We start from the raw sequence: 25,409 nt of genomic DNA, 5'->3' as shown, positions 1-25,409 counted from the left end.
GAGCAGGTTTTACTTTTAAGATAATTTCTGTCTCTGCCCAGAAAAGAAAAGATTCTACAGATTCAGTTAAATTGGTGAAAAACAGTTGGAAAATGATTTTTAAAGGGGGGTGAGGAAGAGTTCTAATCTTGTTATTTCCACAGGGAAACGCCAGGCTCCAGTGTTTGATGTCTTTGAAGCATTTCTAAACACAGACAACATCCAGGTCTTTGCCAATGCTGCCACCAGTTATATTATGTGCCTTATGAAGTTTGTCAAAGGATTGGGTAAATATTTTCCATTCCTATTAAGTCATGATATGTCAAGCTTGATCCTGCAGAAGAGGATAATTCAGTTATGTAAGACATAGCATGGTAGCAAAGAGAGGGGCAGTGAAGAACTTGAGTCCAGAATGCTTCAAAAGAATAAAACAGAATCAAGACCGAGGGATTATTTCCATAACATTTTTAATACTATCAGTTCAAGATTTTATAGCAGCAAAAATGCATCTCCCTATTAACTGTCTGCTTCTTAATTTGATCTTTGTTTACATCAGGACTCGCTTATATTCGTGTAAACAATAAAACAAAAAAACCTCCAAACCTAGCATTTTGCAGAAATGGCCTGGCATTGTGCAGAGACAGCATGGATTGTTTGCAACAGAGCAGGGCGTGTTTTACACTGCAGGCAGCAGAGACCAGGCATAGCGTGTCAGGCTGACCCTGCAGAGTAATTGTCATGCTTCACCAGCCTGCAGAACAAAGGCAAACGCTGCTGGGTCATTCTGCTCCCATGCTGGTGATCCATGGCTTGCCTTGATCATTAGAATTTGATACTTTTTATTGAACTCTGACAATGTTGGGGTTTTTTTGTGTATGTAAATTATAGAACTTCTTAGTAGTGATAAAATGGGGCCTTTTCTTTCTATATGAATATTAATTCACAGAGGTTTCTAGCTCTGTAAGCAACTCCTTTTGATTTAAATGAAGCACCTAGCTGCAGCAGATCTACTCTTTAATGTTACTCTTTGTCTCACTGAGCTATTTCACCATTTATTTCAACAGGGGCAGAATTCAGTTTGTGATGTAATTGTAACTGTAGTTATTACTACAAAAGAGAAATAAACTTGCATGTCCAGTACCAGTAGAGGGAACTCATGTTTCTTATGGAGAGCTTAAAAGCCTGTCTTATATTTCTTTATGTTTCTTACTTTCATGAGATAATTTTGACCCCGTTGTGGTCACATATCAAAAAGCAAGGTCTTTTTTTGTATTAAAGGTAACAGAACTATGGGATACATCAGCAAATACAAAGCCATACTATGTGCATTTTATGGTAAAACTAAAGGATTCAAACTTCACTGGCTGACTTGGCTGATCTCAGTAGTAGACAAAACTATAAAATACATTATGGAGGAAATATCTAAGAGCATAGAAAAAGCAAATAAATATAGTGAAAGGAGAACAAAGTAGGATCTCATAAAAGGATTTAATATTCATCTTGTGCTTTTTATGAGAGGAATAGCTTTTAAGGCAAGAAAATGTTAATGTCTATAGGCATTTAGTAAAGCTTCAGAGTTGTCACTGAATGGGAAGTATTTGGCTAAACTGGAAAAATGGTTGTGAGCCAAGTATTCTAAGGTGGGCAGAACATTGGCTGAGAGGGGAGCCAGGCAGACCGGCAGATGGGAAAATGGTGGAGAGGAGTTATCCAGAGAGGAGCTCTGTAGCAGGATGCCTTGGAATTGCTCTGCTTATTGAATTCAGTTAGTGAAACTGGTCTGGAAGGAGCAGTCTGCTGATTTAAGTTGGGAATACCAGCCATAGTGAGGCACTAGAGCCTGAGGTTATGTGTCATAAGCTGGAACTGTGAGACCTTAACACCTGCATTAGACAGCAGAAGGAAGTGTAATAGTACAAAACAGAAAATGATATCTTTAAGCAGTAAATAAACTAATAGGAAAGAACTTGTGGTAGAAGAATTTTCCGGGTCACTGGGGTGGAAATGAATAGAAAAAAATTAGTATAGTAATTGAGCAAAGGATGAATATGAGCAAGTAATTCCTACACCCATGGAAGAAAATGGAGTCAATGTGACAGATAATATAATTGTATGATTATTAGAACTCTCAAAGGCTCTACTAAAGAGGTGTTAAATAGGCATATGCTTACTAAAACGTTTATTCATATAAAAATTCATGTACAAACTGTGACCAGTATTACTGTATTGTTTCAGTGGGGGTCGCCTGGTTGTCATCTAAGAAGATCAAACAAAGAACGTTTCCTGGATTCTGTTTGGACATTAGGGCATAACTGAATGAGAAAAAGCTAATGCTCTGTTTGTTTCTTTTCTTCTGTCCTTCCCAATGCTGCCTTTCCTGTCCCCAGGGGAAGTAGATTGTAAGGAGATGGGTGACTGTGTGCCAGGATCGGGATCTGCATCTACAGACTTGTGCCTTCCTGCTCTTGATTACCTCAGGAGATGTTCTCAGGTATGATGAACAACCTTATACAGGCACAAACCTGGCCTAGGAAACAATTCTAACCTGCAGGCTTTGCGTCAGTCATTGGATGATTTGCATGAACCCAACAGAGTCTGTGGTGACCCTGATGGTAATACCCTACACTGCCAAATGGACAGTGGTGATCTGAGGGAATATCATGCCTTCTAGGCCAGTTAGCAGTGGGAAAACCGAGGAGATAAAAACACTCAGACCCAGGGAGCATATGAGAGAATGTGAATGCTCAAAACCTAGTAGTAACATTACTCAAAGCTAATCTCATTCTCATTTAAACAGTTACCATAAACGGTGTTGGGAATGAAACACAAAAAAAAAACCTAAAGAAGTTGTGAATTCTCATATTTTAAGAAAAACAGGTCACACCCTCTGAAATGCAGAACCAACTTATTTGTACCATGCAAGCATATGTGAAGTTCAGGACAAATCTCTAATAATTAGAATGCTGGCATGTTTCCTGTAATCTCCTTGCTCACAGCATATATTATTATCCAGGGTTATCTGGACAATTTTTGTCTGATTTTATAATGTTGTTTGTATTTTTGTAGCACCTGCGGGTCTTTTTGTTGGACTCAGGCCATGTTTTTTCTGGGTACAATACAAATGCACAACAAAAGATACTATCATTGCTGAAAGGACTTAATATCTAAATTCAGAGATAATGGGTGGATTCAGTGTGCAGACTGAGAAAGGAAGGGAAGAATAAGGCAACTCAGAATAATAAACAGCAGACATACCAAACTCAGCTTGCTATCTTGTTCATCTAAAAAAATTAGTAAATATCTATGTGTATATCTAATATATGTTCTGTCTATAAACTATTTGCACCACATTGCTATTCCTCATCCTTACAAACCCTGGTTCATAGTGAGGGGGAAATATTTTCTCCTCTTTAAAAGAAGCAGCCATTTATATCTTGTACTTTTTAACTTGCCAGTAAAAGAAGAACAGGAATGACTAAAAAAAAATCCTGTCTGTATATTGCAAGTACATTATTTACTTAGAAAGACCTGATAAAATGTTGGTAGCATCTCTGCAATAGCACAGTTCTGCGTTTTGTATCTGTTGTGTAATGGACAACCCAGGCAATGAAGCTCTGAAGTAAACCTTTACAAACCCTTTTACCAGTATTTATGTAGTCCTTCAGAGCTTCAAAATATTCTGTGTATAGCTAACAGAGCTTCATTAGGTCATAGATGCAATCAGTGAGTTGTAACATTTGCCCTTCACAAATAAGAAGAGCGTACACTCCCACCTCAGAAATGTGTTATTTAAATTGCTACTCTCCCTCTCTTTACCCACAACCCTTTACTTGTCAGTGAACTGAAGACTTCTGGCCTCTAATTGTGTTTGCATGCTTTTTTTTTTTTTTTTTTTTTTTTATTTTATTTTTTAAATTTTATTTTATGTACCTGTATTGTATGTGATCGCTTTTACAAACTTTCCCATGGATATTTATCCTCTCTTTTTTTCTCTCTCTCTCCTCTTGTCCACCCTCCCAAGTTGTTAGCCAAAATCTATAAAATGCCCTTGAAACCCATCTTCCTCAGTGGCCGGCTGGTTAACTTGCCCCGGAGAGCACAGGAGCAGTCAGCCAGCAGTGAGGATGGGATTGAGTGCATCCTTTCTGACTTTGATGATGACACTGGTAAGTGCATTGAAAGCAGTAAATGCAGAACTAATCAATTGCTTCTTCTATGTGTTGCTGCATATTTTGCCAACGGCTGAAAGCAAAAAGGAGGGAAAACTTCATAGTTTATTGTCTCCTTGTTGTCTACACACGCCCACGTGCACACACAGAAGTTGGAAGTTCAGGTCCTGTCACCTTCTTTATGTAAAAGGTACAGTTCATATATAAGAAAAATACAACTCCTCTCTTAGGGCAAGATAACAATATTTTGATTACCAATTAATTTGATTATTCTGATACTCATAATACAACTGTTGTGCATTTCTGAGAGCTAACACAAAAATACTTTCTAGACCACAGCTCAAGTAAAGGAGTGAAAACCTTTTAAAGTTGGTATTGGCAGGCCTGCCTTTAACAGAAAAAAATACCAGTATTGAGTTACTGTCTGGAAAGATAAAGAATAATTGTTTAAGTGTTTCCAAACTTATGTTCTGTGGTCTGTTGAAATAAACAGTGAATTTCTGAAGTCCATAAAAAACACTATGACCTTCAGAAAAAACAAGCAGCATTTGCCTCCTGATTATTTGTGTGGTCTATATGGGTTGTGGATTAATCAGGTGTTGGATGAACTAGATGTGTGCAGAGCCAAGCAATAGAGGAATGCAGCCTTACGGCTTCTGGGCTCAGGAGACCTTCACAGCAGTACAGTCACTTTTGAATATGTGAACTACTGACCTGTTCCACCAGGCTGCCTCAGTGAGGAGTCAGCTGCAACCTGGCAGAAAGCAGGCTAACTCCAATGCATTTCATTCATATGCCTCACCAGACTGGCCCTTGGTACCTACTTTTATCTAGACTCTTCCACCATATGGATTGTCCTGTTCCACTGCTACTCTGGATAAAGGAGAGAAAAGCTGTTCTCTGAAACCAGAAAGTCACAAGTCCTAGTTTTTCACAAAACAACCTTTTACTTTCTTCTTTCTGTGCTGGGTTTGGTTTGGTTTTTCCCTATCAGAGTATTTTAGGATATTCACCTGGGATGCAGGAGACCCAAGTCATTGAAGCCTCTGCTTTGAATCAGACTTGGAACTTGACCTAGGGTCTTCCCACCTCAGTTGCCTGCTGTTCTGAAGTGACTCTGCCTGTCAATGTCTTGCTGTAAATAGAAATATCACCCTGCAGCAAATAAACCTTCTTCTGGTTCTTGTCAGAGCTAAGCACTGATACTGTCACCTAATTTGTTATTTACATGGCAGTGGTGTTAGAACATTGCTAGGTGAACTGACTTCACAAAGACACGAGGCAGTCTTCACCTGGCACTCTGGTGCTCAAAGTCAGTACCAGGATGAGGCAAAGTGTTTTAGCCTGCTTTGCCATATCTGCAGTATATTTTCATGGTGTCTTTGATTTTATGCTGGACTCTTCAAGAGGCTGTTTTAGAGATACTCAGTTCTCCCAGATTAGAAAACGCCCGTATTTCATTCTGAGTCATTCGTGCTGTTTCCTTATCCAGAAGTATCATTAAAGTCTAACTGCCTGAAAACAATGTCACCATACATACTGCCCTTTGAAAGTGGTGTGACTAAATAAATGATCAACCTAGTTACAAAGTAATGATTTCACTGTTTTTTCCTTGTTTCTCGGGAAGATTCTTGTAGTCAGCAAGCTCAGTGAATCTTAAACTAAGTTCCCTCTTGTATTGCTTTCAGAACATAAGTAGCCAACAAACATCATTCAGATACAGACTACGTCAGCATAGCTAGCACTGGCAGAGAACATGGACTTACTAGTGAACCAAAGTAAAATCCATTTTAAGCCTAATGAGCCCATAGCCTTCTAAGGCAACTTAAGAGTGTAATGTGCAAGATCCTTCTAGCTGTTCATGGTATCATGGCAGACTAGCAAGTACTTAAGGGATCTGTGAAAAATTGAAGGTCAGCAATTCCTAACCATCTTCAAAATTGTATTGAAAACTAGTTGTATCCCATAATCTTTTAGGGCTTATCTGTTTGCCAATATAGATGAGAGCTCACCTGTATCCTATCTGCTGTTCTGGCAGTTATCCAGCTCTGTGACCTCTTTAGATGTTAAAGATGACATGTGAGGCAGCCTGATGATACCTCATGAGACATTTTTACTGGTCAGTTCTGAGTACCAAATAGAGCCAGTTAAATTATGTCTAGTCTCCTCAGGAGCCTTACTTAAAAGCATAACCTAAAGGAGCTATTCTGGGCAGCATTTGAGATGAGGTTTTACTCATATTTTTTGTGGGATGTTTTACACAAGGTTAAAGAGACTGGACTAGTAGGAATAGTGAAATATGACAAGAACAAAGTGTACATGGACAAGGAAGGACGGCACAAAACACAAACCTGATAAAAAGGGGGGGAAAATGAAACCATCATTTCAAAAACGGCTGTTGCCCACAACAATTACACAGCAACAGTAAACACACAAGAACCATGATCTTTAAGTTACTTAATTAATTTCCATCACTTTTTGAGGCCAAGTTTCACCTGTGGTCAATGCAGTATCTTACCCAAGGTTTTTAATATTTCTTTCTTTACTTGTAGGCCTTATCAATGTCTGGATTATTCTGCTGGAAGAATTAACAACTGCTATATCCAACTGTCCCCGTCAGCACCAGCCTCCTACTTTGGATCTGCTCTTTGAGTTGCTGAGGGACGTTGCCAAGACACCTGGTAATGAAAGGGCTTGATAAAATGTGAGCTAGTGGAGTCCTAACTAAACCTTTTAGACTCCAAAACTAGTTCTGTAAAGTATGTTACTTGTGTTAAAGCTACACAGAGACATTCTCTGCTAGAAAGAGAAATCTCAGAGTTGGTAAGTTGTTCCAGTTAGGGCATCATTCTGTTGACAAAAGGCATCTTATAAGAGTATATGAACATATGCTTAAATTTGTTACACAGTAAAGAGGTGTGGTACTCTATCAATGTCCTAGCCACAGAAAATGTTTGCTTTGTGTCTAGGAAATGGAAAGAGAAAATTACATGATCCTGCAGATATGTTGGGAAAGACTGCAGGTAAACTGTTGGATAAATGTACCTCATAACTACATCCAAAATACTTTACCACTCTCAGCCACAAAAAAGTTTCAGAACCTCTTTCCTTCAACATTACCCCAGGCTTCAGCTTGGAACAAGCTAGCAAGTTTACTGAGCATGTAGGCTTTGTAAGCAAATATATACAACCATTATTGTGTTTATTTTAAGGACCAGGATTTGGCATTTATGCAGTTGTACATCTTCTTCTTCCCACGATGTCTCTTTGGCTCCATCGCAGCCATGGTGACCATTCTTACTGGGACGTGGCATCTTCTAATTTCAAGCATGCCATTGGCCTTTCCAGTGAACTTGTAGTGGAGCACATTCAGAATTTCATACACTCAGGTATGTCATTGTAGTGTCACATCTACTGTAATCAGTGACATGTTACTGAACAGCTACTTGGGGAGGTGGTTTCATTGCTTTTTTGGTTGCTCAAGCATAAAATAAGAGGAGAGTTTAAAAATTCTAATTGGGATTTTTTTTTCTTTATAGGGTTTAGAATTATGGGGAAAAAATTGTAAGGCACTTATGGAAGTTACTTAGACCAGCCTCCTTCTCAGAGCAGGGCTATCTTCAAAATTAAAAGATCACAGTCTTTAGTATACTTCCCAAAAGAAGATGTAAAGACTTTGATCATAAGGAACTAGAATATCAGAAGCAGGATCTAAGATACTTTTTCCTGTGCGACTTCGAGCCAGACATTTTATATTGTTAACTTAAAAAGGATTGTTCTTATTTCAGCTTGATGTGGTGCATAAAAATAGCTGTATAAAAAGAATTTGTTTTTGCAAATTCTCTGAATAGCAGTAAGTGTAGCAAGACTGTTTATCTCTAATTATAATGAAAAGGCAATTATGTTAAAATCAGTCTGTGTCTTTTCCTTACAGATATTGGTTATGAAAATATGATCAATAACATGTTGAAAGATCTTTTCAAGTTGCTGGTAGCCTGTGTAGCAGAACCAACAGAAATTATATCCAGAGTTGGTTGCTCCTGTATCAGGTAATCCAATCTGTTCACTCTTAGCATGTTCAAAAAAGATGTCTATGTCTTTGCCTTTGAAGAACTTGTGGACTAAGTTGGTTAACATCTCCAAAGAATTCTACAATATGTCTTAGCTCTTGTTACTGGAATAATGAATTTTAGACTTATTAACCTTTTCTTGCTGTTTTCAGTGTGCTTCAGAACCTGTGATTTTAGGCATTGCTATGTGTATGATTCTCAAAAAAACCACTTGTATATTATTTATATATTGTTAGTCAATAATTGATCCTTAAGGAAAAGGGTCTTTCTTCTGGCATTCACAGGTCTTTAGAGGTAATTAGCACTTTTCACAGTCTTCAGGTTATTGCAGTCATAATCAAAATAAGCACTGCATTTATATAGTTACATAGTGTGTGGTTCTTGTGGCAAGATGACTCCTTAAAGAGGAAGAACAAAGGAGAAAAAAAAGTCGAAACTATTGTGTAATTACAAAAATAGGTCAGGGCAACAACTGAGGAGATTGGATAACATTAGCTAGCTACTGAGTAAGCCTTTTGTTCTGTTTTCATAGAATCATAGAATGGTTTGGGTTGGAAGGGACCTTAAAGACGTCGTTTCAACTCCCCTGTCATGGGCAGAGATACCTTCCACTAGACCAAGTTGCTCAAATCGCCATCCAGCTTGGCCTTGAACACTTCCAAAGATTGGGATTTTCACCCTTCTCCCTTTATAAGTAAGAATTGTCTAGTTCCTTCTTGAACATGGTAACATTTTCCTGTGTCCTTGCAGGTATGTGTTGGTGACAGCAGGGCCTGTTTTTACTGAAGAAATGTGGAGGCTTGCATGTTGTGCCTTGCAGGATGCATTCTCTGCCACTCTGGAGCCAGTAAAGGTAAAACTGCCATTTTGCTGTCAGTCAAAGTGTAATCACACAGTGGATACACTAACTTTTGGCAGGTCGTTAATTTATCAATTCACAATTAAACATGTTGGATCAACAGTGGAGATTGAAGTCGGTTTTTCTGAACGTATGCAGACAACACTAGTAGCTTACAGTTCAGACTTATTTTAAATTGCCTTGCCAGTACGAAATTGGAAGAGTTCAATAGGCAAAAACTTCCCTTTTGATCCATTTCTTCCTCTGGATTGACAAAAGCTAGATAGAAGACAACATTGCTTTGTTGTAGCTGCATGCTCTGTACAGATTAGTTTTCAACTCACTGATTTGTAAACAAAAGATCTTGTGAAGTCTTGGCAGACCCGCATCCGTAAGAAGCTGTACTGCCTTTACATTGGATCTATTAATTGCTAGATGGCAGGTGACTAGCTGGTGGGAATGGCACAGGTCACTGAATCTTGTATTTCACACAAACAGGCTGGACATGGCTACAGTCACTTGTTTAACGCACAGTGAAAGTCTGATGTTGTTTCTCTCTATAGAACCTGTTGGGCTATTTCCACAGTGGTTCTGAAAGCTTTAGTGGAGATGCCTGTGAAGTGAAGGTGGCAGCCCCCTCCCTCTCGCCAAGTGCTGAAGCTGAGTACTGGAGAATCAGAGCCATGGCCCAACAGGTACTGACAGATGTTTCAGGGGAAGTCAGAAAACCTAAACTTGGAGCTTTTCTTTATGAAGGTGTATTTTTTCCACCATCTTCCTCACAAGGCCTACAGGCAAAGACTTTCTCATCACCTGGCTAACATCAATTGTCTAACAGTAGTATTCAGAAAATTTAACAAAAAAAACACCCCAAAACCCACAACCCCCCACAAAAACCCAAACAAAAAACTAAAACAGCAACAAAAAAACCACAAACAAAAAACAAAAAAAAAAAACAAAAAAACCAAACCAAACAAACAACAAAAAACCAACCAACCAAACAAACCCAAAAAAACCCAACAAAACTCAGAACTGTTCCCCTGTAAATAGGAATTTGGAATGCAAGGTGAGCATACATCATGTTTCTGATAGAGAAAGGGAAATAGTCTTATCACTGTGAATCCTCATCTAGAATGTCACATAGATTTCTGAATACTCTGTTAAAGAATGATAAATTCAAAGGACAAAAAGTGCACTAGAATAGAGATGGTGATATGAAAATAGGAAAACAAGATTTGATTAACCTGTCAAAGCATTTTTCTCTATAAATACCTAGGTATGGATTGCAGAGAAGAAAAAGGGTTACTTGGAACTAGAGGATAATGCTGACAGTTAACAAATTATTCACTAACTCCTAATCAGAATCAGCAGATCAAACTTGGAGAAAACCTTCTTAGGGTCGTTTTGACTACAGCAAAGGTTATTCATTCTGTGAAAGTGGTTATATGAAATAACTTCTTTGAAACACAGCAGACTGAACTTAATGACCTGCAGGGTACCATAACAGTGTAAATACCATATGACAGTTTCAGCATGGGAAAGCAGCTAGATTAAAACAGCCAGCAGATGTTTGGTGTCAATTTCTGACTTGATGAATCATGCTCTGATGCTGCTTGAAAATCTTAGATGCACAGACCAAGATTGGTGATCACAAGTAATGTGGTAGTGGCACACATTGTTTGAATAGAAAACATGTTTTAAATTAAGTTTTAAAGATGCAGAACTCAAGAAAGCAGGGAATGTAACATTAATACTTTTCTTGTAGACACTATCAGTGACACTCCCTGAGGCCTCCTCAGTGAGGATTTGCCACAACTATGAAGCTACAAAACAAAGCTACAGCAACTGAGAGTTGTTTCCCTGTTTCCCACTGTCCTGATTTTGGTTGGGATGGAGTTAATTTTCTTCCTAGTAGCTGGTACAGTGCTGTGGTTTGAATTTAGTATGAGAATAATGTTGATAACACACTGATGTTCTAGTTGTGCTTACACTAAGTCAAGGACCATTCAGTTTTCCATGATCTGCCAGTGAGAAGGTGCACAGGAAGCTTGGTGGGGGGACCATGGCCAGGACAGCTGATGGAGACTGGACAGAGGAATATCCCATACCACAGAGCGTCATGCTTAATATATAAATGAGGGGAGATGTCTGGCAGGGGCTGCTCAGGACCAGGCTGGGCATTGATCATTGAGTGATGAGCAGCTGTATTGTGCAAGTTTTATTTTTCTCTCTTTTTTTTGTTGCCTCCCTTTTTGTGGTGGTTGGTATTATTATATTTTATTTAAATTATTAAACCATTCTTATATCAACCCATGGGGTTTACCTTTTTTCCCCTGATTCCCTTCCCCATCCTTGAGAGGGATGGGGTGTGGGGTGTGGTAAGTGAGTGCTGCTTTGGTATTTAGTTGCTGGCTGTGGTTAAACCACAACACACCCCCAAAGGATGGCATATGAGGTGTCTGTTGTATCTTCATGGCTGAAAATAATCCTTCCAACAATCAGCCTTTCTAGGTGCAACTGATCTTTCACACTGCAGGGAATCCTATTCCCAGCCCTCCCCCGCCCTGCCCCGGACCCACTGCAAGTGCTAAACTGGTTGTTTTATGTAACTTCTTGTTTTCTAGGTCTTCATGCTGGAGACTCAGTGCTCCCCAAAAACCCCTAGCAACAAGGAAGGGTTTGAACATGCCCAGTCATGTGTGCTCATCATTGACCTGCCACCAGATAAGAAACCAAATGGGCATAACCAGAGAAGGTAAAATATCTTCCAAGGAAGACACTGTGTCAATAAAAGCAAGATGAAAATATTGCTGGACAGGAAGAGCTGTGAACTGAGCCTGGCAAACCATACGTCTCCATAGGGCTCATAAAAAAAAAATGAATACACTGATCAAATCAGGTTTTGTGACACTGTTGTGTTTTTAATGACACCTAGAAAATGCAGTGTCTGTTTCACTAAGGGTCTTTTAAATTTGGTATTACTTGGTTAAGAAGGTAGAAGAAGTTAACGGGTAAACTTGGGCACTATAAACTGAGGAGACCACATCCAAAACTGCAAAGCTGTCAACATTGAGCTAGGGAATGTTGGTTTTGCTTGGCACATTATTTGTGTGGAAGTCTTTCTGTTGTGTTACCACCTGAGAAACTCATCTATTTGCACGACAGTCTGATCCTGTGAAAGAATATTTCTTTTTGCTTGCACTTGGTTGTTTAAACAACTGCTGTACCATCATTTGGGCCAAGAATCAGAATTCTGCATTCAGGGTTTGTGTTTGTATTGCAAGGTATGTAATGGCATGAAATTGTGTTTTATGAGATACCAAACATGCTTTTATACCATGCAAATTTAAACTATTGCTTGCAGCAAGGAGCCAAAACGTGATGGTCCTTCTTTGGATGGACAGGAAGAAAGATCATGCAAGATGTCTCTATTCTTACACTGCTGTACAGTTTTCCCCCAAGACCAGGCACTCTGTTGCCTCACCATCAGAGAACATGGCCATGCACAGAGACAAGGAAAGCTTGAGATCACAGGCTAAGCCCTTCCTTTATAGGGGAAAATATCTGCTTTGTCCAAAGGTTAGCAGGTCATTCTTCTTGTTACTATGAATGCAAAGCAAAAGTCTGGAATATTCTTCTCTCACAGCACATAAGACCATGCAGTCTAACAGGCTGCGTTTATAAAGGGTCTTGCTTGTCTTTAAACACATAAATAAAGCTTGCAATTAAATACAAACTCTGAATGCTCTCACACTGCGCTTTGTCCAAACAACTGCAAAAGGTGTATATGCCCATAGGCAAGTGTTCTCCCAGCAGTGCTCATTTTTTCACCAAAACACAGCTCACAAGTTGACTGTGCCACTGTTTTCATATTATTCGCTACGGCAGTGCAGTAATATGGCAATCATGCATGATAGTAACTGTAGCCTTTCCAAAGTTTTACTTTAACCTTAGCAGGGTTTCTCTTTTCCCTTCTGGTTTTGTTTCCTTATTGCTGCATCGTTTCACAGGAAGCTGGGGTAAGGGAGCTTTTCTTCTTCCTAAAAAGTAATCATATATTTCAGTTTGAAACTTTGGGCAGAATAAGAAAATACTATCCTTAACCAGCTTTGGCATTGTGTTTTCACCTGTAGTTCTCTACCAGTTTCTTTTGGGATGGAGCAGTTCTTTATACGGTCCTTGTAAATTGCTTTTTTGGCTATTACAAGGAAAGCAGATCTCCTTCATTCCTGACCCTGCTTTTGGAACAGGATTAGTTGCTTGAAATCACTGCAAGCTCTCATTTAACTTTATACGTGCTCTTAAGAGGTTTTCTGAGTCAGAGCCGCTAATGATTTTTACAGCAGAAAACTACTTCCCCATAAAGAGCTCTACTGTATGTGCTAATCATCAACATTTTATCACTGTCAAATAATAAGACTACTAAATTTTACTGATGTATCAGCGCCGACAGCTGTGTCATGGTAGGCAAACTGACACAGGGAATTTAACCAGTTTTGTCTGAACTTTCTTTTAAATGTTGCATTCTCAAAATTGGGTTTTGATAGGATTTCTCAAAAAAAAAAAAAAAAATTTGGCTTTTTGTTTTGGCGTTCTGAAAGTTTTGAAAGGTGTTTACTGAAAGTGGAATAATTTTTGCAACAAAAAAAATTAAAGGTCTACAACTGAATTTCTCGTGTGACATGAAGATTTGCTTTGACTTAGACCTAAAACTTCAGTATTGCAAGCAAACTGAAAAATCTCTTCCTTAATTGATAGCTCTGCTAATTAAAACTTGACCCATCACATCAAACCAAGTGTTATTATGTGCATCAGCTCCATTTGAAACATTGTCCTGTAATCTTACATAAAGACTTTTTAAAAAGGCCTTAAGATAGGTTTCACAGTTTATAATTTGAAATCCGTGAGATACCAAACAACAATCCTGTCTTTCTTCCAAGCCTTGCTTGCCTGTAAGCCTCTCAGTGTTATTTACTGATGAAAGACCTGAAAACTATGGTCACAGGAATTTGCCATTCCTGTGTCCCCTGAGCAAATCAAAAATTAGTGAGGGCTGAAACAACTCCCAGCATTTATCTAACAGGAGCACAGCTAAGAATCACCCAGTATCATATGTGAGGAGCAGGGTTAAGAACAGATATTTCCATGCTAGACTCTCAGTGTTCCAGTTGAAGTCTTAAGAGCAAACAGTGAAGTGTGCCTTCAGCCAGACTTCAGCTTCTTTGCATGCTGCATTGCACTGCTGATGTTTCTGTACATATTTCTTTATTGGTTGGATACCTCTTCATGGTTTATTTTTAAGAAGTGCTCCTGGGCATTAGTGGAAATGGAAACTGAGTAGTAAACTAGTTTTGGCCTCAATTTGTCATGACAAAGTAAAGGTTGTCTGACATGGTGGAGGAGGAATAACTTGTGTGTTAAAAATTCCTCAGCTATAGCAAGCTGAAATATTTGATTGTGTTTTTATTCCTAGTACAAGCCCAATGCCCCATTTTAATATTCTATGATTTTTTTTCCTTCCCATGCTTGGTTTACCAAGTATTCCTTTCAGGACGATAGTGGTGAGCTTACTGTCCCACCAAGTACTGCTCCAGAATTTATATGACATCTTACTGGAAGAATTTGTGAAAGGCCCTTCTAACTTGGAGGAGAAAATGGCAATACTAGTACCAGAAAACAAGTTGGCTGGTTTTCTCAGGTACATCTCCATGCAAAACCTGGCTGTCATCTTTGACTTACTTCTGGACTCCTACAGAACAGCCAGAGAGTTTGACACCAGACCTGGGCTGAAGTGTTTGTTGAAAAAAGTGTCTGGCATTAGTGGAGCTGCCAACTTGTATCGCCAGTCAGCCATGAGCTTCAACATCTACTTCCATGCCCTGGTTTGTGCAATCCTGACAAACCAGGAGAACATCACTGCAGAGCAAGTGAAAAAGATCCTCTTTGAAGATGATGAGAGAAGCACAGACTCATCACAGCAGTGTTCATCAGAAGATGAAGACATTTTTGAAGAAACTGCTCAGGTCAGTCCCCCGCGAGGGAAGGAGAAGAGGCAGTGGAGGGCTCGAATCCCATCTCTGAGCGTCCAGCCTGTCAGCAATGCAGACTGGGGATGGCTGATCAAGCGGCTTCACAAGCTCTGCATGGAACTGTGCAACAACTACATCCAGATGCATCTGGACCTGGAGAATAATGTAGAGGAGCCTCCAGTGTTCAAAGGTGACTCTTTCTTCATTTTACCGTCTTTTCACTCAGAAACCTCCACCCCATCAACTGGAGGGCTATCTGGAAAGGACACACCATCAGAAGATGACCGAAGTCAAATCAGGGACCAACTGGGAGACAGCTTGACACCTCGAGGAGGGAGTGGAGAAATATTGCTGCTACCCCCACCCCTGAGTCCTAAACCAGAGAAAAAAGAGCAAACCAAGAAAAAAGAATGGTGGGAGAGTGCTGGCAACAAAATCTACACCATAGCCACCGACAAAACCATCTCCAAGTTTATGACAGAATACAAGAAGAGAAAGCAGCAACAGGCCATGACATCGTTCACCAAAGAGGTCAAAGTGGAAAAGAAAGGGGAACTCCTGGGTTCAAGAGGGCCAGACTCACCTGTACTCCAGCGGCCACAACATCTTCTAGACCAAGGTCAAATGAGGCATTCATTCAGTGCTGGTCCAGAGATCCTGAGACAAGAGAAGAGACCCCGCTCAGGGTCCACTGTCAGCTCCCTAAATATATCTATTAGGGATGCAGAGGCCCAGATACAGGTAGGACATTCTTGTAGAATGCTAATAATAATAGCAATAAATAAAAAGATACCTATACATTTTTTTATTTATGTTATTATAACCTTTTTGTTAAGTATTGTGTTATATATAATGAGGTCCTCATAATGAGGACTGAATCTTTCAGGAGCTGGAATTAATAAAAACCTGATTCTGTCCTATTAAAAGAAAGTTAGTCTTGAGGGAAGTGTCATCAGGCATATACTAGCTCAACTTTCAAGAGTGCTGCTATGACTGGAGCCAAAGCTGCCCTTAATCCTGAGAACTGACAATCTACAGCAAACTCATTGCTTACTGCTATGGGCTATAGCCCACTGAAGGCTTTTGAAAATGCCATGCTGCTTGTCACATTGCTTTAGTACTTAAGAATGGGGATTTTTGTTAATTCCAGAGAAAAATAATGGGTTCTTTTGCTAAACAGAAGCTTGCTGCATGCATGTCCAAGTGAACAAATCAGTGAAAGCATCAAAATTGGCAGACTTTATTCTCTGTGGGACAAAAAAAAGGAAGGGTGAGCATGAGACTTGCAATACAAAGTCAAACAATGACTTAGTACTGAATGTGAATTAGGAAGACACAGTGAACATTAAATGAATATGCTGGCATTACTCAGTCTTCGTGAGGCTGCAACCACCAGATACCTTATTTTCTGCCTCAGCCCCTGGGGCTCACCTGTTTAGAAAGGTCTTCTCAAGAGGTTTTTTTTAATCCAATTTCTTCGTAGGCATGGACCAACATGGTGCTGACAGTTCTCAACCAGATTCAGGCTTTGCCAGACCAAACTTTCACAGCCCTGCAGCCAGCAGTGTTTCCCTGTATCAGCCAGCTGACTTGCCACGTGACAGATATCCATGTCCGCCAGGCAGTACGGGAATGGCTGGGAAGAGTGGGCCGAGTTTACGATATCATCATTTAAACCAAGCTGTGCTCTGTTGCAAAGGGCAGAAGACATTCAAGGTATACAGCAAAGAAGTATTTGGGGTTCATTAATTGCCTATTTGTTGGTGATAAATTAAGAAACAATGAGCTTGTCAATATTGTCTATCCACCTGAGATTGTGTCCCTCACTCACACTAGCAAAGGAGGCAAAGCATGAGTCCTTCCAGAGGATCTGGCATGGCCCCAGAACCTAGAACCCTGTCTGTAAATTAGGCTCCTACCAGAAGAGGTGATACATTTCAGTAGCCTTCATTTTAATTCAAATTTGCAGCAGTGGGAGCCACCAGAAACTGCAGCAGAACTTCCACGCTTGCAATTAGCTGTGAGTGCAACTGTTGTGAGGATGTCAAACCAGGTCAGTAAGCCTATTTAACTTAGAAAATAAATAAATAAATACAAGTCAGTGAAAAGGTGGGGCTATAGGACAAGTAAGAAGGTGACACTTTTTAGGGTAACATCTTCCCTTCAAAAATTGGCATGAGAGGGGATAGCCAACTAAAGATTATTGTAGTAACTAAACCTGTAACTCACTAGAGAAAGTGGAAATTTATTTTGCTCCAAGAAGAGCCTTTGAAGTCACATTTGGAGTAGCTAAAGAATCCCAGGTCTAAAACAGGTGAAGCAAGCACAGGCTATTGATCCTTTCATTGCTCTTATGGAGTATTGCTCGAAGAGAAATGGCACTGTCAAACTGCCCTCTCTGCAACACTCCCCTGGCTGCCTCTTCACCTATGCCTACAGCTGAGCATTTTGCCACGTCTAATTCCCACTAAGGGTGAAAGGGAAGTTTGTTTTGCTGTTTCCTGTAAAGCTATGGGGAAGACATACCACAGCAAATACCAGCATGTGCCAGTATCCAGCATTCAACTAAGCAGAGATAAAATGCTCCAGTTTAAGCACCACTGCAGCTGTTATTCTACTGGAAATTTCTGTTTGCTTATGTAGAGCTGCTGTAGCCAGGAACACCCTTATCACCTTTGTTAAATGTAGCCTATCACTCCACTTTGAGCTGAAGCAAGATGGAAAATGGTATGAAAGGGAGGTATATTTCCTGTTTCTCTCCCATTTCTTGTCTGCTGCTGTAAATAGAAAAGGACAGATCCTCGTGGAGGTACATCCCTGCTCCGTGCAGCACTCCTATAGGGACTACTACAATTTGCTGTTATTAGTAAGAGGGAGGAGAAGGGGGAGGATTGACTATTGTGTTGTCAAGTGTATATGTGATGCTTTTCACACTAGAGAGAGCAAAGGGTTACCTTGCTGCACAAGTTATGTCACAGCCCCTGGGATATTTCATTTCGTACTCCCATGCTATACTATTTGTTGATTTGTTGATAACTTGTTGAAAATGAGTTGATTTTAATTTTGGGTGACCCCTTAATGCTGTTCTCCCAAGGCTTTTAAAATGTGCACGCCAACTAAATATACAGCTTCAGTCCCTGCTCCAAAGCATCCTAAAAATGTCATCTTTTTATATAAGGCCTGGATTTTGCACAACTATCTGCTTTTAGCATCTTAAACCTGGAAAAAAGAGGGAGCCAAGAAGCTCCACTGAACAGCCATCTCCCAAGCTGCTTTGTTTACAAAGAGTCTGACACTATTCTCCTGCCTTTTCCCTCCATTACCTACTTTGCATTTGTCACCTGCTAGTCTTGTGCAGGGAGTATTTGTCCCGTAACTTTCTGTAGTACCAGTCATGCTGTTTCCCTTTCTTTCAAAAGTTTCCTTTGCTAAAGTGCTTAAAGGACATAAAAATGCTGTAAAAACAATTATTTTCTACCACCTAAACTGACTTTATAAATAACTAATTTAAAAATGTTTTCAATTGTCAATTTCCCCCCAACAGTTTTAATACTTCCTCAGGGACAGGTTAGATTAGCCTTTGGTATCTGGGAGAGTAGTAGCACAGTTTGATTTCTGTTGCCATGTCTTTCTTACACATTTTTAGGTAGAGTAGAAGTGTGGTTACATTTTTTGTTAAAGTTTTTATTTGGCATCTATACAGAACTGCTTTTAAAGCAGTACATTCGTTAGGCAGCAACAGAAATAAGAATAATACATCATATTCAAAGCAGCCAACTCTGATGGTTTTCATTATAAATGCATTGAATGGGTGCAGATCCTTGCTGTACTGATCTAGAACTAAAGCAAATCCCTAAATTATGTAGGGGAAATAAAATTGATATCAATACTAGTGAAATCACTCAGGACTACAGAAGAGGCCCTTGTATCTGGGAAACACCATGGTTGTGTTGTGGTTGCAGTACAAAATTCTTCTGTAAATCAGAAAAAAAAGCTTTAAGAGTGACAATACCATTACCACCACCTCCCTCAAGCTCATGAACACAGTATAACCTAGTGTTACTTGACTAGCCACCATCTTGACCTAAAATATAATTTCATTTCAACTATTTACACTACAAATAACCACACTGGAACATGAGGACAAGTAAATTTGCTGTGTTGCTGTTGCTGTTTTGAACTTTGTCCTTCAAATTATGCACTAAAGTGCCCATTGTCACCCTCAGTGCCTCTGCTCATTAACACCCCTCCCTAAAAGGTCATAAGTAACTTCGTGTAATTCCAGAAATGTAATTTAGAAGGAGGGGAGAAGGAATCTTTGAAGCAGCAGGCTTTACATAGCAAAGTTCAGCATGTGCTGCTCTTCCTTTTCCTTGTGTGTAAAATGCTAGTCAGGTGAGGGGAGCAGCCCATGGCCACTTCAGTGACCATTACCATGAGATGTAAAAGCTAAAGCTTTCTGATGTACCCTCAAAACATAAACAAACAAACAAAAAATATTAGTTGATTTGTCAGATTCTCAGCAATTTTTCTGCTGGTTTAGTTATAGACATCGGCAAACCCCAAAGAAGTAGAACAATAAATGTGTGAAGTCACCATTTCATAGGTCCTGTGTGGCCTGTTTCATGGCTCATGACTGCCAGCATGATACTTTCAGACCTCATAAAGCAGGCTTTATGAGGTCTGAAAGTCCAAAGGAGTCTGCAGAACAGTGCCAGGAAAAAGGAACTAGCATCAGCCTGTCCCAAGCTTCAGAAGGAGAATTCCCAACCCTGCACACCCCAATCACGTCCAGGTACATGTCCATGCTACAGTGGCTTTTCTGCTTTCTACCTGTGAGTGGGGAAGCACCTCAGTCAGTAGCAGCAGTAGTCCTTGTATCCACCTGTGTATTCCCATGTGTATCCCATTCAAATCCTTAATGATAGCTCTATAACCTCATGCATGGCAGCACATTGGCAGCTTTACTGTTGAATCAAACATTTGAACCTTAAGAAAACCAGTCTCTCTGCATTACAGCCTGAGCTTGCTCTTTCTCTTTGCCTTGGTTAATGACCACATTCTTCCCTTTTCTTACCCTTACTTTTTTTGTCACATAAATTTCTATACAAGTTTGGTTTGATTTTTTTTTTATTGAACTGGCCAGTTGTTTTTAAAAATGATTGCCCAGTAAATTTTACTCAACTGAAATGCTTTAAAAAAAAAATTGTGGTAGCTTGACATCTTTCTCAGGTACCAGAGCTGCACCTCCGCTGCCTTTGCCTAACTCACACTGCCCTCCTCAGGGCCACCGCAGCAAGCAGAGACAAGGGCATCTCATTTTAAAATCTTGTAGGCAGTTCCTAAGAGAGAAAGTTGCTGCTGTCCAGCATCAACTACCTTTTAGCACATGAAACAGCTCATCACTGTGCAAATATTTAAAGCTGGGAAAAGCAGAGCACTCATCACGAAAGTGATCCTTTTCCTGAAGAATAGGAGCAGGGTTTGACCCCAACCTGGTCTCAGGCCATTGCATGTGTTTGCACTTCCTTCTGCACGGTGAACATATGCAATCATATGAGATGATTGACATGTGTTTGTACAGATACCTGGAGCTCCAATCACTGCCATATTCTGAGCATTCAGCATATTTTCAGAGAGCTATCCACATTATTAATGTGCTTGTCTGCTGTGTTATGTATTTGTATCACACCAGCAATGGTTAACACAGTTATTCTAGTACCTTTTCTGAGCTTTCAGCAGCCATTGAATTACCACTACTGTCTCTTGGTTAAAATGCTTTCACGTCTTTAAGATGTTAAGATACAGATTTAATACTTTCCTAGGGATAAACTCTCATTTGAGAATAACTGACTTAATTTAGCATATAGAAAGAATTACTAGAAAAAGATTTGCATTGACCTGGGCAATATCTTCCTTGTACAACTCCCAGCACAGGCAACATAGCTTTTGCCTCCTCACAGATGAAAAATTTCTGTGCTCTGCACTGTGGCTTGCTCATGTCAAGGCCAAGCACAGTTTACACCTGTGACTTGTAAGGTGCTTTCCCTTTCAGTTTGAGCTTCAAGTTGGGTTTAAAACCTTAAACCTGACTGTAAAATTCACTGACAAATCCTCACTTGCCAAAGATAAAAACCCCCACCTCTAAGTACCATGTGCAGTCTTCACCTGTACTTCATATATACTTCATAGCAGCATCTCAGTGTTGTTGTCAACACTGCAGAGCCCGGCACAGCACTGGCATGAAACCATGTGGCAAACAAGGTAGAAAGTAGAGTCCAGCTCCATGTGCTGCCTGCACTTTGTACCTTTCTTCACAGCTTGGGCCCACATTCAAAGTGCTGAAGATGTTGAAATCAATGGAAGTAGCTAGGTATCTTTAATATTCAGGATTCAGTCCTTGAACCCTTCAATTCCTACATATGGGTTCACAAGTTCTCAGGAAAGGGGGAGTCCTGTACAGTTCTTTGTGTTACCCTCTCGTCTGCTGTCCTCCATACACCTCCTGCTTGAAAAATCCATGGGAACCAGCACATAGTCCCACACATCCCAGTACTGCAAAACTAGAACCCTCACTTTTGCACAGATCTAGCAAGCCAAAGTGTTTATTTTTTACCTAGCTCATCTGTATAGAAGCCTGTTGAGAAATTGAGCATGTGGCTTGGCTATTGTCACCTTCAGCAATCCATTCTGGAAATGTCATTTCTCAGTGCTAAATTGCTCTTAAATTCACAAAAAAAGTGACGTTCTTCCTTTTTTTCCCCCCACTTTTGCACTAAGATACGTCTAAGATGTCTAAGCAGTCAATTTACTCATTACTCCAGTCATAGTAATTAATGGAAAGACCTGTGTACAGGGCTAATCGTATGACATGAAATACTTAGGTTTTTTCAGTTGCTGATCATTCCACATTTGTTAAAGAACTAAGATGATACCAATCTACCAAAAGACGTTTCTCTTCGTTTAGTGTAAAGGACCAACTTACCATGGCACAGAAGCACAAATGTTGGATTTTATGCAATGTAGATAAAAGCATGTGGCAGCTAGTGATCCCTCTTCACTGAGCCTCCGTAATTTGAGTGGAGCTTCTACAGGGATATCACCAAAGGGTCTCTCAGCAGCCCTCACCAGCAACACGCCTGGGACTCCAGGAAGTTGTACAACTGCAAGGAAGAAGTCGTAGATCCTCTTTCCATTGTTTCCACTACTTCCCCTCAGAACATATACTTTATGTGTGACACTAATAGGATAGTAAACAAACAGTTTTGGCCAAACATGCAGTGCTGGCTATTTAAAAAGAAAAAATAAAAACGTACATGGCCTAACACACATCAGTCTTTTCACTTAGTGCTCAGAGGTCTCCAAGCTGAAAACTACAAGTAGAGGGAAGAAATGCCCTAATTCTGCAGATATTAGTGGAGCTACACTGTATGATCCTGGATTAATGCAATAATGAGCTCGCCTGTGGAACCAAATTCCCTCAAATTCCAATTTTGGCAAAATCACAAGTTGAGGTTTGCATAGTCTACACTGCCACATTGAATCAGGGAGCTGAGTTTATGGAAAGCATTTTTGGTTAAGAAACATGGCAATGGGATCGATTTCAATCATTTTACCCAAACATCCTACTTTTCAAAAGGTAGTTTATGTACTTCCGTAAATTCCATCTGACTCCCATGGAGCATCAGGGCCCTGTTTCCTATCCATGCATTTGGTCCATCTGAGCTGTGGTGAAGTGCCACACTTCCACAAGCAGCAAGACAGCTGAGCTAGCAGACAGGCATAGGTACACAGGTTCAAGCAAGGGACAAATATCTCCTCCACAATCAGGCTGTGACTCCTGAGCCCCCCACTCTGCAGAGGAAGACAGGACTCTATGCCAAAGGGAGAACAGCCAGGAAGGGCAGAGCATGGTGGTGACAGAGCCCTGTAGTGCACACTGTTTGCTAGAGCAGATGGGAGCAAGAGATTGAAGGTGTGCAATGACAACAGCAAGAACCTTCTTTCAGTTCCCCCACTTTCTCTTCTCTTTTCCCCTCCCCCCTTTTTGGCATTTTTTGTGAGACTGCGTACATATTTCTATGGCCCTTCAACCAGAACTGAAAGCAAGCCAAAGGGAGTGGACACTCCGTTTCGCCAAAGATCTAAGTCTTTCCTGTTTGAAAATTAAAAAAAAATATCAAATTTTATTTCTGTGATGATGGCTGCCAGGGGAAGCAATTTACCACAAAACATGATTCCCAGGACTTAATCTCTCTAGCTGTATATTCAGGAGGAGCCAGTGATACTTCTTAAGAGAGTCTATAAATTACCTTGTCAAGCAAGTGCTTACATTGGGTTTACCTTCTGCTGAGTTCATACCTATCTGCAATTCCTTGGTTTCATCCATGTTTCTTCCCTCTACCTTTCTGCTCTTCTTTAGAAGAACACTTCCCCATGTCCACCGTGTCCTGTTGTGCCGCTAGCTTTGTATGGTCCTTGGGTGTCCAGTGGTTGGGCAGTCACTGTCAGCTGGCTTGCAAATTGTATTTTGTGTATATTTTATTGACTGAATTCTGAAATGGAAATATTTTAAAACAAAAAGTATAAACTATTTATGTTGCTTGTGTTGTAGAATAAAGATGCAAATGCAAAATAAATTATGCTTCGTTTTTGTCTAATGAAAGTTATTGTACAGTTCCTGATGAAGCAAAGGAACAGAGCAGAGAAAGGGCCTGAAATACTTGGTGTGTACTAGCAGGAACTGCAGTTTTCATGGATGACCTTGGGAATTTAGTCACTGTGAACTGCTAGGTGTTGTTGATGGGAACTGAGATCTAAACACTGACAAATGAGTCCTACAGCACTTCTAGCCAGAGTCTGGGTTTGTGGGGTGGAGAAGGGTGACGCTACTGAGATAGCTGGAGGTGCAAGTTGATGCCATGCAGAATTTTGAAGCATCTAGACAGGTGAAACATTTCTCCCTCCATTTAAATAAGGAGAATACTTTTGGCTCTGATTTCATTAGAGATGGGTTGCTCAGAGCTCTCATTCACAGCCAGACTTTTGTTGGGGTTTTAAGCTAGGCATTCCCTGACCACCTTCAGTTTAGATAGCGCTCATCAGATGTTCCCAGTAAACAGGTGCGTGGATGCTGCAGTGTTTCATTCTGCTGAAATGAGAGCTCAGCAAGGGCTCTCCCCATCACCTCTTTTGATTAAAGTCGAACCAAATATTGCTCCTGTTGAAGAAAAAACCTTTAATTTAATGAAAATAGTAAACACCTTCTTTACAGGTGTCACTCCTGCTTCTGTATGCAACCAGAATTTAGGTACTGAAGGAGAGAGCGTTTGCCAGTATCCCTGTCAAGAGAATTGGCATGGGGCTTCCTGAAAGCAGGAGTGTGTCAGTGACAAGATATAGCATCATACAGTAAACCTGAGGGTACACCTCTGTGGTCAAGGATGCTACCCACAGCCCAAAGGCAAGCTTTCCACATAATCTCAAGAGTGAAAATGCAGCCAGCTTGCCACCTGGCCTCACTGGGATCTCTGGGCATGGGCTCCCGTACGCTGAAGCAGCATAAGGTCTGGCCTTCACTGGCTGTTACATAACAGCCTCATCAGCATGAAGGTTAAGAGCAGATTACAAAGCAACCAAATGAGGTTGTGATACTTTAATAATCTTACACATTTCTGGCAAAAGAGAGTGTGTTAAATCCCAACCGCCAGATCTAATTTCATTCCAGGAAACTACCTTCTGCTGCTCTACACGTCTCATTTAGATCCCATTAGAAAGAGTTTCCTTTCCTCCTAAACAGCATTCAGTAATGTGAAACAGCAACAGAGTAAATACAGAAACTACTGCTACACTATTCCACTCCTTACATGTACAAATTCCCAGTTGCCTTCCCACTAGTGCTGGGGTCAGGCTAGCATGGTTTCTGCTGCCTTTGGTGCAAGAGGTCCACATGTGGTAGACCTTCCTTTGTACTTATCTAGAAGATGCTTGGTCTTGTTCTTCTGTTGAGGAGCAGAGTGTTAAGAGCACTTGCCTAAGAAAACAATAAAGAGAATTTTTAAAGGGATGAAACAGGCACACCATTGAATCTCAAGCATCGTTTTCCCTTCAGTGGATTCACTAAACCCATTCATTTTTCTCACAATGTAGGTTTATCCCTGGCTACACTGTGTTAATCTGTGTTAAATTAAAAGTTAAAAGCTCCCCTGATACCAAGCCAGACTGTTTCCTAATTGTTATTTTTTTGACAGGGTGCCAAGGGAGTGCCCAGTGTCACTACTACCATTTTACAGCTGGGATGAACAACTGAGCAAGTAAAAAATTT

General features: G+C 40.3%; 1 protein-coding gene across 8 annotated transcripts in view; it reads left to right on the top strand.

Moving 5' to 3' along the window:
• ARFGEF3 (ARFGEF family member 3) overlaps positions 1–23,724 on the top strand; it is a 92,078-nt gene extending 68,354 nt beyond the window's left edge. For 5 of the 8 annotated variants that reach the window (XM_042017479.1, XM_042017485.1, XM_042017483.1 and 2 more), the window contains 12 exons: positions 144–266; positions 2,367–2,470; positions 4,001–4,145; positions 6,701–6,829; positions 7,361–7,537; positions 8,083–8,197; positions 8,969–9,071; positions 9,620–9,751; positions 11,681–11,811; positions 13,067–13,075; positions 14,596–15,826; positions 16,569–23,724. In XM_042017479.1, coding sequence (XP_041873413.1) covers positions 144–266; positions 2,367–2,470; positions 4,001–4,145; positions 6,701–6,829; positions 7,361–7,537; positions 8,083–8,197; positions 8,969–9,071; positions 9,620–9,751; positions 11,681–11,811; positions 13,067–13,075; positions 14,596–15,826; positions 16,569–16,760 — 2,591 coding nt within the window. In that variant the 3' untranslated portion in view covers positions 16,761–23,724. Of the gene's footprint in view, positions 1–143; positions 267–2,366; positions 2,471–4,000; positions 4,146–6,700; positions 6,830–7,360; positions 7,538–8,082; positions 8,198–8,968; positions 9,072–9,619; positions 9,752–11,680; positions 11,812–12,420; positions 13,045–13,066; positions 13,076–14,595; positions 15,827–16,568 lie in introns of those variants that run through there. The other 3 variants (XM_042017484.1, XM_042017480.1, XM_042017486.1) reach the window with 2 other exon arrangements.
• The last annotated feature ends 1,685 nt before the right edge of the window (positions 23,725–25,409 follow it).

This window comes from Corvus kubaryi, unplaced genomic scaffold, assembly GCF_017639235.1.
Source record: "Corvus kubaryi isolate FWS band 111438036 unplaced genomic scaffold, C.kubaryi_AGA036_p1.0 split3-73, whole genome shotgun sequence".
Lineage (NCBI taxonomy): Eukaryota > Metazoa > Chordata > Aves > Passeriformes > Corvidae > Corvus > Corvus kubaryi.
The sequence above is the reverse complement of the archived record's forward strand: the minus strand, read 5'-3'. Positions and strand labels throughout refer to the sequence as shown.